The 18535-nt window shown below is 43.3% G+C and overlaps 2 protein-coding genes across 4 annotated transcripts; one reads left to right on the forward strand and one right to left on the reverse strand.

Annotated features, from left to right (window-relative positions):
• LOC121853232 (protein Star-like) lies at positions 1-13027 on the forward strand. Of its 3 annotated transcripts, none has more exons than XM_042347238.1 (6): positions 1-1986; positions 8622-8722; positions 10579-10838; positions 10946-11151; positions 11365-11512; positions 11867-13027. In XM_042347238.1, the coding sequence occupies exons 2-6, from the start codon at positions 8623-8625 to the stop codon at positions 12056-12058; spliced, it is 906 nt and encodes a 301-aa protein (XP_042203172.1). In that variant the 5' UTR covers positions 1-1986; position 8622; the 3' UTR covers positions 12059-13027. The 3 variants fall into 3 exon arrangements, with proteins under 3 accessions (XP_042203172.1, XP_042203174.1, XP_042203173.1); XM_042347240.1 differs by lacking the exon at positions 1-1986 and adding an exon at positions 5183-5300; XM_042347239.1 differs by lacking the exon at positions 1-1986 and adding an exon at positions 6911-7026.
• Positions 13028-13304: 277 nt separating this feature from the next.
• LOC121853238 lies at positions 13305-14519 on the reverse strand. Its single transcript, XM_042347246.1, has 3 exons — positions 14401-14519; positions 14085-14232; positions 13305-13742 (listed from the first exon to the last, which is right to left on the reverse strand). Exons 1-3 carry the CDS (start codon positions 14517-14519, stop codon positions 13551-13553), a joined length of 459 nt encoding a protein of 152 aa, XP_042203180.1. The 3' UTR covers positions 13305-13550.
• Between the last annotated feature and the right edge of the window lie 4016 nt (positions 14520-18535).

The raw sequence follows: 18535 nt of genomic DNA on the forward strand, positions 1-18535 counted from the left end.
ACATTAGTTTACCTTGTTATTATTTTATGTTTAATGTTTTTTTGTAGATAATAATAAAGTTTTGTATCTACTAGACTGTTACTCTTAAGAGAACTGATGAAAGTACCAAAAACAGTACCTAGTAGAAGGTTGGCAATATTACACACCGATGATGTAGTGCTGATGAAAACCAAGAGTAATATTTATCTTGATATGTCTCTCTATTAGGCAAGTCTTTAGTTTAGGTTAGGTCAGGTTAGGTCAGGTTAGGTTAGGTCAGGTTAGGTTAGATTTGTTTTAAAAATAAGGTGCCGGTAATTCACCTTGAAGAAACTACGTGTAAAACTACTCAAACTTAAGCTGAAAAGTTCATTAATAAACTGTCAAATATACGGGTAGGTTCCTTGAAGCTTAGTGTTTAACCTATCTGGATGACTGGTAACATGAACGATAAGTCTAACTAAAGAAGAACCACTTACTAGATAACATATTTAGTGCATAGTTCTCCTAAGTTCAATTTTACTTAAGGCAACACATCAGGCAGGAAAGAAGATTTACTTGAGCAGAACCATTGTCTTTTAACGTACACTGTGCTGGAAAATAGTTTATACGAGTTTCATAGCGCTATATTTTTTTTTTCACCATGGCGCTATGAGGTTGTTTGGTCATCTGCCCTACCTCATGTTAGTTATTCACGTGACTCATTAAACTGTAGCTAGGTAGTAGGGATATATTATGTAGTATCTATATACAGGTGTGTCATTATAAACTATACAACTTGTAGTTCTGACTATACTTGTAGCTGTATTTATACTTGTAGTTCTGCCTGTACTTGTAGCTGTGTTTATACTTGTAGTTCTGGCTGTACTTGTAGCTATGTTTGTACTTGTAGTTCTAGCTGTACTTGTAGCTGTATTTGTACTTGTAGTTCTGGCTGTAGTTGAAGCTGTGTTTGTACTTGTAGTTCTAGCTGTAGTTGTAGCTGTGTTTGTACTTGTAGTTCTAGCTGTACTTGTAGCTGTGTTTATACTTGTAGTTCTGCCTGTACTTGTACTTGTAGTTCTGCCTGTACTTGTAGCTGTATTTGTACTTGTAGTTCTGGCTGTAGTTGAAGCTGTGTTTGTACTTATAGTTCTAGCTGTACTTGTAGCTGTGTTTGTACTTGTAGTTCTAGCTGTACTTGTAGCTGTGTTTGTACTTGTAGTTCTAGCTGTACTTGTAGCTGTGTTTGTACTTGTAGTTCTGGCTGTACTTGTAGCTGTGTTTGTACTTGTAGTTCTAGCTGTACTTGTAGCTGTGTTTGTACTTGTAGTTCTAGCTGTACTTGTAGGTGTGTTTGTACTTGTATTTATGCTTGTACTACCTAAAGTTTTACTCGTACTTCTATTTCGGCACATTCTTAACCCTGTGCTTGCTTGTATTAGCCTCTCACATATAGACACATTAATATTATATAAATATGGGCTAATGACATATATTCATTATATACATTCTATCACCCAGACTATTGAGCATACAGCTACGTAAACATTTGTTCTGTCACACCTTCTCGGGTGGACAGTCCATAAAACTACAGACTCAACCCTCAGTGTGTGGGTAGGCTGTTTAGTTAATGGCCGTGTTGGAGTGTGGCAACTCTCCAACCACCAGTCACCAGACTCAAGAGAGCTCAGCCCAGTTCTCACCAGTTCACAGCCTGACACGATACCCTAAAGTCGTGTCGTGAGACCAGCTCTCCAGGCTGTACCTCTCTAAATATATAAGCTAATTAGAAGCTAATAGCTAATGCTCATTAGTCTGTCAATACCAAATAATTGAACAGACATTACTACCAAATATACAGTAATTAGAAATTCATCACGTGTGTTTACATTAAACCAAGAAACAAGGAGTGAAGAGAACATTACCCAGGGCAGCTGTGACGACTTCAACTATCAACCAATCTAAGACTGCAACAAAAGTTACATGCCGTGAGATTATCTGATATCTCACTCAGCAGCATCAAAGGTACAGTCACTCATAAAAGTTAGTGGGGATCTCCGTGTGTTTGGGTGAATCCCGTCCCCACCTCTTTCTGGACGACAGGTCTCTGGGCACGGGACAACGCACACACGAACATACACGGTGAACCTGTTGGAACTGTGTGTGTTCAGTTAAGACCTGTTTGACAGGAATATTTGTCCACGCAAATCTTGTGTTATTTCATATAATGTCTACACATTTGCATTTGTGTGACAGCATGAGGGCTAAAATTGTCATGGACAATATGACCACAGTCCTCTGTTACCTGAACCATGAGACGCTTCGATATGTGAAGACGAAGCAATACGATAGAGGGTGAGTGGAGGAGGGGGGTGGCATGTAATATCATTACAAATATATGGCAATAGACCTACTTCAATACTTTCCTTTAGTTATTACATGAAGGGTTTCTTACCTGCTTGGTGTGTTTGCTCCAGTAGATTGTTGCCTTAGACTCGGGACTCTTCCATTACGACGTTGGCCAACCGCTTCACTGCTCATTGTTTCGAGTCTTCGTCTACTTCAAATGTTTTATTACCTATTATTCAGAATGGGTTTGTATTTGGATACATAGAGGAATATATGAAGAAGATAAATTATACTCGGTTAATGGTAGATACTGTCTGAGTTGAACTCTTACAGCCCAGATAATTACATAACATACAACAGCAAGTACACTGCAGACCTCGTGTACCACCGCATACCAGGTTGACACACCTCAGGTCAAGACCCAAGGGACTTGACCTCGCCCACTAATGACTTGAGTTAGCCTGGTGACCTACTTCATCCCTCTCGATTTTCGAAACTATCTTGAACTCCAATTTTCTCCGTCACCTCTTTTGGTTTCTCTCCCCCACTTTGTCTCATCTCTAGCTTCCTTGAGAACCGATCCATGGCAGTTGTTGTCGAGGGATCGATTTCTCTCTCTTTCTCTACCAGTAATGGCGTCCCACAGGGTTCTGTTCTTTCACCAACTCTCTTCCTTCTTTTTATCAATGATTTACTTCACACTACAACTAATTCTATCCATTCTTACGCTGATGATTCTACTCTTCACTCTTCCTCACATTTTCCCCTTCCTCCTAACTCTCAAACTAGATCTGTTTCTAGAACTGATATCATTACTTCTATCAATGCAGATCTGTGCAGCATCTCTGAATAGGGATGTACAAACTTGGTTAAGTTCAATAGTAATAAAACTCAATATTTACCAATTACACTTTGTAAATTTGACGATCTCCCACCAATTACATTTCAGGACGCTATCATCCTCCCAAATTCTGAAATAAATATGTTAGGCCCCACCAATATTTCCTGGAAATCACACATCCTTAGTATAACTAAAGCTGCCTCCCGAAAGTTGGGAATGCTGTACAGATGCCGCAGCTACTTCACTCCTGAGCAGTTGCTCCAAGTATATAAGGGATTCATTCGTCCTAACTTGGCGTACTGCTCTCATATCTGGGGTGGCTCTTCTTCTGTCCAACTATTAGATAGGGTGGAATCAAAGGCATTTCGTCTTATTAACTTTCCTCCTTTAGTCGACAATCTCTCTCCCCTTTCTCTTCACCACAATGTTGCTTCACTCTCTCTCTTTTACAGGTACTTTAACGGGCAATGTTCGGTGGATTTGGCATCCTGTGTACCGCTGGCATGGCCGTGGGCTCGTAACACACGTCTTGCCCGCGGTGCCCACCGTTTCTCTGTGGATGTCGGTCATACAGAATAACCCGTTATAGTACCTCCTTCTTTCCTCACACAGCCAAACTGTGGAATGCTCTGCCTTCTTCTGTGTTTCCATGCTCTTACAATCTGTCTCACTTTAAAAAGCTGGTTTTCCGGCATCTTCGTGGTGTAGATTAATACAGTATAACCTTTTTTTTTCTATACTTACAATTTCTGTCCGTTCTTTTTTTTCGCCCCCATGCTCCGTTGTGGGTCGTTTGACCTATGCCTGGGTGGGCTAATTCAAAAAAAAAAAAACACTTGGCATGACCACACTTGCACACAGCTGTCCAGATCTAACCAGTTTAGTGTTAATTGGTAGGTCAAACGCCGGCTGGGCCTCCCCCATATAAAAGGCCTTGCAGTCCCTTCCACGGGTGATTCTCATACGGGTCTTATTCAGAGAGATTGGTCATTGAGAGGTCATTCTGGTCACTCCCCACTACACACGCTCTTCCTCCCACCAGATCGGGGGACTTCCCGACGTCACCAGCTAATCAGAGTCACAGCCAAGCACCCACTGGGCCTACGTCAGGGTACACGTGAGTCTTGTCAGAACTATTCCTAGGGTGAGTTACCTACTGTGGGAAGTGTATTCATTCATGTTGTGTCCGAGAGTCAGTGTCGAGTAACTTAACATAATGTGCTAATACCCCGATATAATAATGATATTAACGTGTCCATGTCATTGAGTGAATTAATAAATAGTTGTATCGAAGTGGTGTTTGAGAAGTTGTCCCTTAAGAACGTGATATACTATATGTGTATTGATGTACAAGATAAGTGTATTGACTCGGAGTAAATAACATCCCGGCCACGCTACCCAAGTTTCTATCTTTACATTACTACTCTCTATACTTCCTACTCATATGTTATCTTCTTCTATGCAAGTTCTGTCTTGTTATAAAAGATAAATATGGTAATCATGTAACTATCTGAAGGTGTATAGATTAACTCATAATAGTCGTTACGTGAGTCTTATTTTCTCACATCAAATCGCAAAGAAATTTTTTGGCGCGAGAGCCTGACGGCCAGACTGAGACAGACTGATATGGCATTACCTCTTGTAAGACTGTTCCCCTGCTTCCGAATTCTTCTAAATAGTTTCTCATCATATTTGTTCTGATCTGTTGATCGAATTTGGCTGATTCTATGTCAGTTTAGTTTTAGTAAAGTCGCTAAACATCAGAACGACCACATGGACCTCAAAATTCCCAGGCGTTAAACATTGATAGGAGGATAAAGGGATTACATGAATATTAGCCAGTTTATTTCACCTCAAGATTCACGTTAATGCTTATCGACTCTAACCTAACGCTAGGATAAGTTAGAGCCTCAGGTAGGAGAGATGAAGTGGGAGTGTCTAAACTTATCAACATTAAACGAAAAAGTTACAAATCCTTGATACGTGGAACTGACTACGTTGTTATCAGAGCCTTCATGCTGTGCCAGTAATAACCCGTAGTGGGACCCAGTAGTGTAGGTTACTCTAAGAGGCAATGTCTCCAAGAGCATAGACAGATATTTCAGCTCCTCATCTCGGCTCCTGAAGGTTCTGTAACACAAACATTGGCGTAAGTTACACACTAGAGTATCTGCATTTAGTATTTATATTAATATTTCTTACCTTTAAGTATGTGGTGTTAGAGGTTTAACAAACATTATCTCTACACTGATACTGTTCTTGTGCGAAGATGTTCATTGTCAACAAACCTAACTCGAACAAATATTCAACTCATGGAAGAGTAGAAAGTGCTTCTCAAACTGGGGCCACGGCAAGATTTTAGGGGGGCCATGGCTGACTAGTGTAAGTAGTATATGTTTGGAGAAAATGTGGAAACTCTGATTCAACTTTTTTTTCGTTATTTTGCCTCATTAGGGGAGAAATCGTTTTTTTTTATTTGTCTTTTTTTTATTGTGTGTAATCCTAATGCCCTTACGGTACAGTTTTGTTATTTACACAGCATGGTGCAGCAGCTAGTTTTTATTTCCAACGGATTCGCTCAGATTGCACGATTCTAGTTCCTGTCAGCAGGGTGACGGGTGCTGAACTGAGTCACTGATCTCACGTGTTCGGTACATGTCCGTGTGTCATCGCCTTACAAGTGGTGATCAGACCAAGTGTTCTCAGCCTGGCTCGAGATATCATTAGGAAAACATGTGAGTGGACTGTGAGTGGACTGTGTGTGTATGTTTTACGTGTGATTGCATAGGCATTTTATGTCTGTTTACATACAGTATGTGTGGACTTGATGCATGTTTGTGTGTTTGCCATTCGGATTATTTTCTCATTTTTGGAGCGATAACAGTCGGGAAAACATTATATACATTATAGGTTGATATAAAGGAGGAGGAGAGGAGGAGGAGGTGCGAGTACCGTGTGGTTGTGGACGTGTGTGTGTGTGGGTGCGTGGACCAGGGGCGGGCGAAAGCGTTTGTCACCTGTGCCAGCTAATAAGGTACCCACCTGTGGAGAGAGAGAGAGAGGGAGAGAGATGAATTACCAATAGTTGAGCCAGACTTAATTACAAGGTGGATAGTCCACCTGCTCTCAATCTCACACTGTACTTCCCACTTCCAAACTTGACCTTCCTCTTACACCTCCTTGTATCCCCAGAGTCAGCGGCTCTCTTCTCTATATCTCTACTACTACTGTGTTCAGTCCTTTGTAAAAGTCTTGTGAGGAAACGTCAGGAATAAAGCTGCGTCTCTTAGTCGTGTTTCCTTCGCTACCAAACCACCATCTGGGCCTTACGCTCTCAACCACACCTACATGGTTATTGGTATCCACCTGCTCAATCCACCTGTCCATCCACATGTGAAATGCCTAGCCACACCCTGGACGTCTACAGCACGCCCTACCCACACCTCACACCAAGCCAGACTGGTTTCAAAATGGCCAGGTTAAGAATGCCCGTGCGTGCACGGTGCACCCCTTATTACTCTGGCCAATCATAAACCAGTATGGCGACGCTCAGCAGCTTCACTCACTGAATGTGGCAGAAGAATACAATAATACAATTCAAATTATATCACCACACCAACACTTTACCGCCCTCATTTCCGCAATTGTAATTAAAGGGACCCATTCACAGCGACCCCCTGGGAGGTGAGGCGAGCCCTGTATATATTAGAAACACTTGTCCCTTGCATTTGGCGACTCTGAACACCTGTGTAAACTTTTTATTTGGACGTGATTGAGGAACTACAGCAATGAGGGACATTCAGTCATACTCTCCCCCGACGACCTACCACCATCAACACCCCGCCCACTACCGTCCCCGCCTCACACAGCAGAAGGTAGGGCTGTCTACTGCCTCTCTTGCTGCTCTTTATATATCTAAGGACCTCTCTGTCCCATGTACTGCTCGCTACTTCGTTATCAGTTTCACTATATTATCTATGTTCGGTTGATACGATTCTCAGAAATACGATCTGTTTTTGTTTTGGCATCCGAATGTACAGTGCTGGTACCTTAACCCCGAATTCAGAAAGATGGTTTGAGCCTGGTATTTGAGCTCGGCTCAGGCGTGAAAATCGGGATTTCTCGATCCGAGATTTTGTGCAGTGGGTTACCCTTATTCACAACATCGGCTTGAACCCTGCATCAATTAATCTGTTTCATTTTCTTCGGCCAATCACATTCATTTACACCATTACGACAGCTAATCACCATCGAGAGAAATGTTTACAAGATTATGGCGGCAACTATGACTTGGCGAGGTTTTACGGAGGAGGAGAAATCTCTCATTGCACATCATAAGTTACTTTTACTACTACAATTACAATCAAATTGTGATCCAATTATAATGATTTATGGTACTGTGTTACAATGTGGCTGTGTTATATGATAACAAAGAAATCCATAGAGAAAGAACAATTACATACAATTGGTCAATATAATACGGGACAGGTGTCAATATTCATAATCAAAGCAAGATGAATCAATGCCGGGCGTAGTAACCTGGGTAGGTTCTGTTAGGTTAGGCTTCTTTCTGTTCTTTTAATCTCACATTTTCCCTGATTAGTAATGTTAAGAAAAGCTTTTCCTGTATTAATACACTATAATCAAAGTGCACTCAGCATTTGTTCAAATATATTGAAAATACATCAAAATAATTTTCCTAAAGAAAAACACTCAAAATAAAGAAGCATCAGTGTTCTTTACATTTACCCGCTTGATCTTCATGGACCCTAAACACGAAAGTGTTGTACCACATTACCATAACTCATTCAGTAACCAGAATCTTTCCAACCCGGAAACTATTCGTTTTGAAGAATCTCAAAACAATCCTTAGCTGATGAATGGCAGGTAGAGGTAGACCATAGCCAACAGGTCTGTCAAGTAGATGCTCCATATCACTTTAAAATATCAAGGATATCTCCCTTGCTGAACCTATATCGTTGTCTGAATTGCGTGTCTTCAGAAAAATTTATAGAATTCTGCCTATTTTCTCCCTACCAAATTTTCAGTTTGACGATATCGCCGTAAATCGCGCTCTGTGTAAAAATTGAATGACGGATGGACAGCTAAACCTGCCTCCAGGCAGGATTAACGCGAGGATCGACAAATCCGGTCTCAAACCCGGTTTGAATCTTTGTGTTGGCTCGAGACAGCGTTCTGAGTACCAATAATCTTCAATCTTCGCTCGATCCTTCATTTAAACTTTCATGAGGTTTCAAACTATCGTTCTGAATTCGGGCATTAATGTGCAGCACGTGGCACCTCAGCGTGAGTGCGTTGCACCTGGGTGTACATTTGGTGGCACCCTAGTGTACACCCTTGTGTACACTAGGTGGCACCTTAGCGTGCACTTGGTGAGTATGTGTGTGTGTGTGTGTGTGTGTGTGTGTGTGTGTCCATGGCATCAAGTAACATGAAACTATCTCCTCAGAATGGCCTCCCTCGTGTATCAACGTCTGAAGATGAAGTATGGTCAACTCCTGTGCCTCTGTGTGCTGCTCATCTCCGTCTGGATCTTGACCAACAAATCAGGTTGTGTAAAAAACATCTCTGGTGTTCCTCTCTGGTGGGTAGTGTCTGTGCCCCATGCCTCATACCCCATGCCCCATGCCTCATGCCCCATGCCCTTTACTATTACTACCTGATGTGTGATCAGTATATACAAATTAAACTCAATATTTACCTTTAATTTGATCAACAGGTAAGTTTGTTGTTATATGACCTGACGACAGTGTAACAAAAGCTTGTGTCTTTCTTGTTATGAATTGTCTGTGTTCAAGAGCTCCTGCACTAACACACACACACACACGGAATATCAACAAGTTCTCGCCAGAAGTTACAATTTCATTTAGGAAAAGAACGGAACCAGTGTTAAACAGAGGTGAACAGTGGTGAACAGTGCTTAAGTCAGTGATAACAACTCAACAGTAACAGTCGTACCCAAGGAAACCTTCACACAGTGAGGTCCCAGGTACCCAGTGATAACGGCCCGTGAGACCCAACAACAACCAGCGATGTGTTAATCCGTCTACGATAGGAAGGCCTGGGACCACACCTCACTCATATAACACCAACTGTGAGGGAATTACTACACCACATGTCCCTCATCACACCATCTGTGAGGGAATTACTACACCACATGTCCCTCATCACACCATCTGTGAGGGAATTACTACACCACATGTCCCTCATAACACCATCTATGAGGGAATTACTACACCACGTGAGGCCCCTCATAACACCATCTGTGAGGGAATTACTACACCACATGTCCCTCATAACACCATATGTTAGGGAATTACTACACCACATGTCCCTCATAACACCATCTGTGAGGGAATTACTACACCACGTGAGGCCCCTCATAACACCATCTGTGAGGGAATTACTACACCACATGTCCCTCATAACACCATATGTTGAGAATTACTACACAACATGTCCCTCATAACACCATCTGTGAGGGAATTACACTACACCACGTGGGAGCCCCTCAACACCATATGTGAGGGTATTACTACACCACATCAAGTCCCTCATAACACCATCTGTGAGGGAATTACTACACCACGTGAGGTCCCTCATAACACCATCTGTGAGGGAATTACTACACCACGTCAGGCCCCTCATAACACCATCTGTGAGGGAATTACTACACCACGTGATGCCCCTCATAACACCATCTGTGAGGGAATTTCTACACCACGTCGGGCTCCTCATAACACCATCTGTGAGGGAATTACTACACCACGTGAGGCCCTCATAACACCATCTGCGAGGGAATTACTACACCACGCCAGGTCCCTCATAACACCATCTGAGGGAACTACTACACCACGTGAGTTCCTCCTAACACCATCTGGGAGGGAATTACTACACCACGTCAGGTCCCTCATAACACCATCTGTGAGGGAATTATTACACCACGTCAGGTCCTCATAACACCATCTGGGAGAGAGTTACTACACTACGTGAGGTCCCTCCTAACACCATCTGTGAGGGAATACTACACCACGTCAGGTCCTCATAACACCATCTGGGAGGGAGTTACTACACTACGTTTTGCTGTTCAACACCTACAATAATCTGTATGTTCACTGTATGTTCCTTTACCTTTCTAATGAAGGCTTTTGTTAAACCACCAATGTATGTAATAAGTCATTTATGTCCAATGTATATTTTCAGCCTTCGATGCAGAACTTTTTCAATAAACCGTCAATTATATATATATATATATATTATTATTATTATTATTATTATTGTTATTATTACACACACACACACACACACACACACACACACACACACACACACACACATACACACACATACACACACACACACACACCTGTCTATATTACTGACGCTCTTGTTCACTGTGCCACCAGGGACGACTCAACGCCTTAATGAGATATTCATTACCAAGACTTCCATGGACTTGAAGGGAAAGGCTCCCCAGCCTGAGCGAGTCCTGACAGACGCTACCTACCAAGGGGCAGCCCAGGATGACCCAGCACTGGTCACCTACGTCCGTCACCTCATGAAACCTCCTTCCACTCTGCGGTACAACCTCACTCATCCAGAAAAACAACATTTCTCACAGTATCGCCAAACTCAACACGCTGATGCAACTTATTTCCATGGCAAGGTGAGCAATATTATAATGTCTGTTGTGAGAAGTATTACTAGCTAGTATTGATCTATCTCTAACTAGCAATGATGTACCCTTAACTAACTGGCGCTACTGTCCCACAGAGAGAGGGCTTCTTCGTGGAGGTGGGTGCCGTGGATGGTGAAACCCTGAGCAACTCCCTGTACTTGGAGAGAAACCTCGGTTGGTCGGGGCTTCTCATCGAGGTGTTCCAGACAACATATAAAACGCTCCTCCAGAAACACCGAAAAGCTTACTCCATTAACGCAGCTTTATCTTTCAACACCTCCTCCACCGAAGTCAGATATGTGTAAGTCGAATCACCTAAGGTTAGTGTTAGCTTAAGTTAGGTTAGGTTAGCGTTGGGTTAAGTTATGTCAGATTAAGTTAGCGTTAGGTTAAATTATCGTTAATTTAGATTAAGTTAGCTTTAGATTAGATCAGTTTAGCTTTAGGATGTTTAACTTTCAAGAGACTAATTTATATATACGGGTATAACTGGATTATTCTCTTGTTTATATAGAAAACGCGGTACACTGGGCGTGTTAGGTCGCACCTTCCCGGACCGCGGGGAGAGGATTCAGGCCATTCCTCTGTACACCATGTTGCTGGCTCTTAATACTACAGTCATTGATTTCTTCAGTCTCGACATTGAAGGGGGTGAGATGAAGGTGAGCACAGGTGTTGTGTTGTGTTGTGTTGCTGTGTGTTGTGTTGGGCTACTGTGGTTGTGTGGGTTTTTTTTTGTTACAGTGTTGTGTTGTGTTGTGTTGCTGTGTGTTGTGTTGGGTTGAAAGTTATCTTAATTCATTATGTACTTATGCTGTTTTGTATTCCAACACACACACACACACACACACACACACACACACACACACACACACACACTTAGTCTAGTATCATACTTAATGTTAGCATAATCCCACATTAAACTAATCTCTCTGTATTTTGGTTTAAACTAAATGTCCTAATGTTCAGGTAATCCATCAGAAAATAAAATATCTATAACATTGTTTACATTACAGGTGTTGATGACTATCCCTTGGGACAAAGTCAAGGTTGGAGTCTTGGTGGTCGAGTCGAACCTTATACCTGAAGGTCGGAAGTTCTTGGTGGACTATATGACCAGCAAGGGCTACAAGTTAGCTGGCCACAGAGGCATCGACTCGTGGTTCATTCTTCCCGAACTTGTGAACCAATACCCCAAGAAGCATTAGAACTATTAAATTGTGTGTCATTATAAACTATACAACTTGTAGTTCTGCCTGTACTTGAAGCTGTGTTTGTACTGCTAGTTCTGACTGTACTTGTAGCTGTGTTTGTGCTTGTAGTTCTGGCTGTACTTGTAGCTGTGTTTGTGCTTGTAGTTCTGCCTGTACTTGTAGCTGTGTTTGTGCTTGTAGTTCTGCCGGTACTTGTAGCTGTGTTTGTACTTGTATTTATGCTTGTACTACCTAAAGTTTTACTCGTACTTCTATTTCGGCACATTCTTAACCCTGTGCTTGCTTGTATTAGTCTCTCACATATAGACACATTAATATTATATAAATATGGGCTAATGACATATATTCATTATATACATTCTATCACCCAGACTATTGAGCATACAGCTACGTAAACATTTGTTCTGTCACACCTTCTCGGGTGGACAGTCCATAAAACTAGAGACTCAACCCTCAGTGTGTGGGTAGGCTGTTTAGTTAATGGCCGTGTTGGAGTGTGGCAACTCTCCAACCACCAGTCACCAGACTCAAGAGAGCTCAGCCCAGTTCTCACCAGTTCACAGCCTGACACGATACCCTAAAGTCGTGTCGTGAGACCAGCTCTCCAGGCTGTACCTCTCTAAATATATAAGCTAATTAGAAGCTAATAGCTAATGCTCATTAGTCTGTCAATATCAAATAATTGAACAGACATTACTACCAAATATACAGTAATTAGAAATTCATCACGTGTGTTTACATTAAACCAAGAAACAAGGAGTGAAGAGAACATTACCCAGGGCAGCTGTGACGATTTCAACTATCAACCAATCTACGACTGTATCAAAGGTGACCTCATCAAAGGTACCAGCGACTACCCTACACTCATTCAGGCAAGTTTTAACAAGTGAGACAGTTCAATATGAAACCACAGCCCAAACATCCTTCCTGGAGTATTGTATAATAAAATACCACAAGTTTCAACCAGCGTTATATATTCCTTCCCTCCCTCAAGAATTAATTAACCCTCGGTCAAAATGGCTGACAGGAGGAAGATTTACTATACCATGGCCTTTACATACTGTACATATGTGCATCTGATTATCAGGGAGCAGGTGGGAGAGAGAGATCACATATACACCAAAGACACACTGGCCGGTTACCATGACAGAGTTCAGATGAAAATAGTAACGCCAAATGAAAGACACTTATGATATTAATAGATAATAGAACATAAGACAAGGTAATAAATAGTTTGACAGGAAGAGATATTAACCTTTGCTTTTAGGGCAAATTCAAAACATAAATGAAAGTTTGGTGTTAACGCATACGACAGGTTGGAGTCACTGATGATTTTAACACAGGTACTGAAACTGTTGTTGCAGTGGATTGAGAGAGGTTGCATAGGCTTGTTGTCGTTGTGTCGTATTTATCGTTGTCGTTGTCTTGTCCAATTCCAATACGTGGGCGAGGAGCCTCAGGTGTGTCTAAAGGTGACAATAAAGTTTTAATCCTTCTTGATGTATTGGTTCACAAGTTCGGGTAGCATGAACCACGAGTCGATGCCTCTGTTGCCAGCGAACTTGTAGCCCTTGCTGGTCATATAGTCCACCAAGAACTTCCGACCTTCAGGTATAAGGTTCGACTCAAGTACCAAGACTCCAACCTTGACTTTGTCCCAAGGGATAGTCATCAACACCTGTAATGTAAACAATGTTATAGATATTTTATTTTCTGATGGATTACCTGAACATTAGGACATTTAGTTTAAACCAAAATACAGAGAGATTAGTTTAATGTGGGATTATGTTAACATTAAGTATGATACTGGACTAAGTGTGTGTGTGTGTGTGTGTGTGTGTGTGTTGGAATACAAAACAGTATTAGTACATAATGAATTAAGATAACTTTCAACCCAACACAACACACAGTAAGTAACACAACACACAGTAAGTAACACAACACACAGTAAGTAACACAACACAACATAGTAACCCAACACAACACACAGTAAGCAACACAACACAACACCTGTGCTCACCTTCATCTCACCCCCTTCAATGTCAAGACTGAAGTAATCAATGACTGTAGTATTAAGAGCCAGCAACATGGTGTACAGAGGAATGGCCTGAATCCTCTCCCCGCGGTCCGGGAAGATGTGACCTAACAAGCCCAGGTAACCGCGTTTTCTATATAAACAAGAGAATAATCCAGTTATACCCGTATATATAAATTAGTCTCTTGAAAGTTAAACATCCTAAAGGGCATGAGACATGGGGAATGAGGCATGGGGCATGAGGCATGGGGCACAGACACTACCCACCAGAGAGGAACACCGGACAAGATGTTTACACAACCTGATTTGTTGGTCAAGATCCAGACGGAGATGAGCAGCACACAGAGGCACAGGAGTTGACCAAACTTCATCTTCAGACGTTGATACACGAGGGAGGCCATTCTGAGGAGATAGTTTCATGTTACTTGATGCCATGGACACACACACACACACACACACACACACACACACACAGTAAGGTGCCACGCACTCTACAGTCAGGTGTCACGCACTGAACACTCAGGTGCCATGTAATGTACACTCAGGTGTCACGCACTGTACACTCAGGTGCCACGCACCGTACACTCAGGTGCCACGTAATGTACATTCAGGTGCCACGTAATGTACACTCAGGTGCCACACACTGTACACTCAGGTGCCACGTAATGCACACTCAGGTGCCACGTAATGTACACTCAGGTGCCACACACTGTACACTCAGGTGCCACGTAATGCACACTCAGGTGCCACGTAATTTATACTCATGTGCCACACACTGTACACCTGTACACTCAGGTGCCACGTAATGTACACTCAGGTGCCACTGTACACTCAGGTGCACACTGTACACTCAGGTGCCAATGTCAGGTGCCACGTAATTTATACTCATGTGCCACACACTGTACACTGTACAGGTGCCACTGTACACTCAGGTGCCACGTAATGTACACTCAGGTGCCACACACTGTACACTCAGGTGCCACGTAATGCACACTCAGGTGCCACGTAATTTATACTCATGTGCCACGCACGGTAATGGTAGACACGATAGTGGTAGATACGGTAATGGTAAACACGATAGTGGTAGATACGGTAATGGTAGATACGGTAATGGTAGATACAGTAATGGTAGACACGGTAATGGTAGACACGGTAATGGTAGACACGATAATGGTAGACACGGTAATGGTAGATACGGTAATGGTAGATACAGTAATGGTAGACACGATAGTGGTAGATACGGTAATGGTAGATACGGTAATGGTAGACACGGTAATGGTAGACACAGTAATGGTAGACACAGTAATGGTAGATACCGTAATGGTAGACACGGTAATGGTAGATACGGTAATGGTAGATACGGTAATGGTAGACACGGTAATGGTAGATACGGTAATGGTAGATACGGTAATGGTAGACACGATAATGGTAGATACGGTAATGGTAGACACGATAGTGGTAGATACCGTAATGGTAGACACGATAATGGTAGATACGGTAATGGTAGACACAGTAATGGTAGACACAGTAATGGTAGACACAGTAATGGTAGACACGGTAATGGTAGACACGGTAATGGTAGATACGGTAATGGTAGACACGGTAATGGTAGACACAGTAATGGTAGATACCGTAATGATAGACACGGTAATGGTAGATACGATAATGGTAGACACGGTAATGGTAGATACGGTAATGGTAGATACGGTAATGGTAGACACGGTACGGTAGATACGGAAATGGTAGACACGGTAATGGTAGACACGGTAATGGTAGACACGGTAATGGTAGACACGGTAATGGTAGACACGGTAATGGTAGATACGGTAATGGTAGATACGGTAATGGTAGACACGGTAATGGTAGACACGGTAATGGTAGACACGGTAATGGTAGAGACGGTAATGGTAGATACGGTAATGGTAGACACGGTAATGGTAGACACGGTAATGGTAGACACGGTAATGGTAGATACGGTAATGGTAGATACGGTAATGGTAGATACGGTAATGGTAGGCACGGTAATGGTAGACACAGTAATGGTAGATACCGTAATGGTAGGCACGGTAATGGTAGATACGGCAATGGTAGACACGGTAATGGTAGACACAGTAATGGTAGATACCGTAATGGTGGACACGGTAATGGTAGATACGGTAATGGTAGACACGGTAATGGTAGATACGGTAATGGTAGATACGGTAATGGTAGATACGGTAATGGTAGACACGGTAATGGTAGATACGGTAATGGTAGATACCGTAATGGTAGACACGGTAATGGTAGACACGGTAATGGTAGATACGGTAATGGTAGATACGGTAATGGTAGACACGATAATGGTAGATACGGTAATGGTAGATACCGTAATGGTAGACACGGTAATGGTAGATACGGTAATGGTAGACACGGTAATGGTAGATACGGTAATGGTAGATACCGTAATGGTATACGTAATGGTAGACACGGTAATGGTAGATGCGGTATGGTGGCACGATAGTGGTAGATAATGGTAGATACCGTAATGGTAGACACGGTAATGGTGGATACGGTGATGGTAGGACACGGTGATGGTAGAGACGGAGTGGTGGATGCCGTGATGGTAGAGACGGTAATGGTAGGATACCGTATTGCAGAGACGGTAATTGTAGATACCGTAATGGTAGAATTGGTAATGGTAGATACCGTAATGGTAGAGACGGTAATGGTAGGATACCGTATGATACTGTAATGGTAGATACCATAGAGACGGTAATGGTAGAGACGGTAATGGTAGAGACGGTAATGTAGAGGCTGTAATGTAGCTTATACATTAATTACGCAATCAGGCTATGGTAAGCCAACTATTTGTTGCTGCTTGGAGGGCAGGTCACTGTTGTGCACGCTGTTGTTAGGTCAGGTCACTGTTGTGGGCACGCTGTTTATTGAGGTCAGGTCACTTGGTGTCAATCGTTTGTTGTCAGGTGTTCAATCTGCTTGTTGAAGGTCAGGTCACTGGTGTGTGGGCAATCTGCTTGTTGAAGGGTCAGGTCACTGGTGTGTGGGCAATCTGCTTGTTGAAGGTCAGGTCACTGGTGTGTGTTCAATCTGCTTGTTGAAGGTCAGGTCACTGGTGTGTGGGCAATCTGCTTGTTGAAGGTCAGGTCACTGGTGTGTGGTCAATCTTGCTTGTTGAAGGTCAGGCCACTGTGTGTGGGCGCTGTTTGTTGAAGGTCAAGTCACTGGTGTGTGGGCATCATTTTGTTGAAAGTCAGGTCACTGGTGTGGGCACGCTGCTTGTTGAGGTCCAGTCCACTGGTGTGGCCAGGCACTGCTTGTTGAAGATAGAATACTGGTGTGTGGGCAAGCTGCTTGTTGGTGGAGTCCACTGGTGTGTGCAGGGCAGCTGCTTGTTGAAGGGTCAAGACTCACTGGTGTGTGGGCACGCCTGCTTGTTGAAGGTCAGGTCACAGTGTGTGGGCACGCTGTTTGTTGAAGGTCAAGTCACTGGTGTGTGGGCACCTTGTTGAGTCAGGTCACTGGTGTGTGGGCATCCTGTTTGTTGAAGAGTCTCAGGTCACTGGTGTGTGCGACACACTTCTTGGTGAGATCAAGTCACTGGTGTGTGGGCATCCTGTTTGGTGAAGGTGGAGTCACTGGTGTGTGGGCACACTTTGCTTGTTGAGGTCAGGTCACTGGGGTGTGTGGGCACTGTTGAAGGTCAGGTCACTGGTGTGTGGGCATGCTTGTTGAAGGTCAGGTCACTGGTGTGTGGAGCATGCTGCTTGTTGGTCAGGTCACTGGTGTGTTTGCATCCTGTTTGTTGAAGGTCAGGTCACTGGTGTGTGGCATCCTGCTCGTTGAAGGTCAGGTCACTTTGGTGTGTAGACGCGCTGCTTGTTGAAAATTCAAGTTCTTGGTGTGGCTGAACCGCTGCTTGTTGATCAGTTCACTGTGTGGTCATCCACCTGTTTGGCAGAAGGTCAGGAGTCACTGGGTGTGTGGGCATCCTGCTCGTTGAGGTCAGGTCACTGGTGTGTGGGCATCCTGTTTGAAGATTAGGTCACTGGTGTGCCCAGACATCCCTGCTCGTTGAAGGTCACGTCTCTGGTGTGTGGGCACGCGCTCGCTTGTTGAAGGTCAGTTCGCGGTGTGTGGGGCATCTGTTTGTTGAAGGTGGAGTCACTGGTGTGTGGGCATCCTGCTCGTTGAAGGTGGAGTCACTGGTGTGTGGGCACACTGCTTGTTGAAGGTCAGTTCACTGGTGTGTGGGCATCTACTCGTTGAAGGTCAGGTCACTGTGGTGTGTGGGCAAGCTGCTTGTTGAAGGTCAGTTCACTGGTGTGTGGGCATCCCTGTTTGTTGAAAGGTCAGGTCACTGGTGTGTGGGCACACTGCTTGTTGAAGAGTCAAGTCACTGGTGTGTGGGCATGCGCTGCTTATTGAGGTCAGGTCAC

Source organism: Homarus americanus, unplaced genomic scaffold (genome assembly GCF_018991925.1).
Source record: "Homarus americanus isolate GMGI-L3 unplaced genomic scaffold, GMGI_Hamer_2.0 scaffold18203, whole genome shotgun sequence".
NCBI lineage: Eukaryota > Metazoa > Arthropoda > Malacostraca > Decapoda > Nephropidae > Homarus > Homarus americanus.

What these genes read in the sequence shown, in the direction of transcription:
- LOC121853232 (XM_042347238.1), top strand. Translation starts at nt 8,623, where the DNA reads ATGGCCTCCCTCGTGTATCAACGTCTGAAGATGAAGTATGGTCAACTC. An exon ending in CAACTTATTTCCATGGCAAG is followed by an intron (nt 10,839 to 10,945) that starts GTGAGCAATATT and finishes ACTGTCCCACAG; the next exon opens with AGAGAGGGCTTCTTCGTGGA. An exon ending in TCCACCGAAGTCAGATATGT is followed by an intron (nt 11,152 to 11,364) that starts GTAAGTCGAATC and finishes TTGTTTATATAG; the next exon opens with AAAACGCGGTACACTGGGCG.
- LOC121853238 (XM_042347246.1), bottom strand. Translation starts at nt 14,519, where the DNA reads ATGAAACTATCTCCTCAGAATGGCCTCCCTCGTGTATCAACGTCTGAA. An exon ending in GATCTTGACCAACAAATCAG is followed by an intron (nt 14,233 to 14,400) that starts GTTGTGTAAACA and finishes TTGTTTATATAG; the next exon opens with AAAACGCGGTTACCTGGGCT. An exon ending in TTGAAGGGGGTGAGATGAAG is followed by an intron (nt 13,743 to 14,084) that starts GTGAGCACAGGT and finishes TTTACATTACAG; the next exon opens with GTGTTGATGACTATCCCTTG.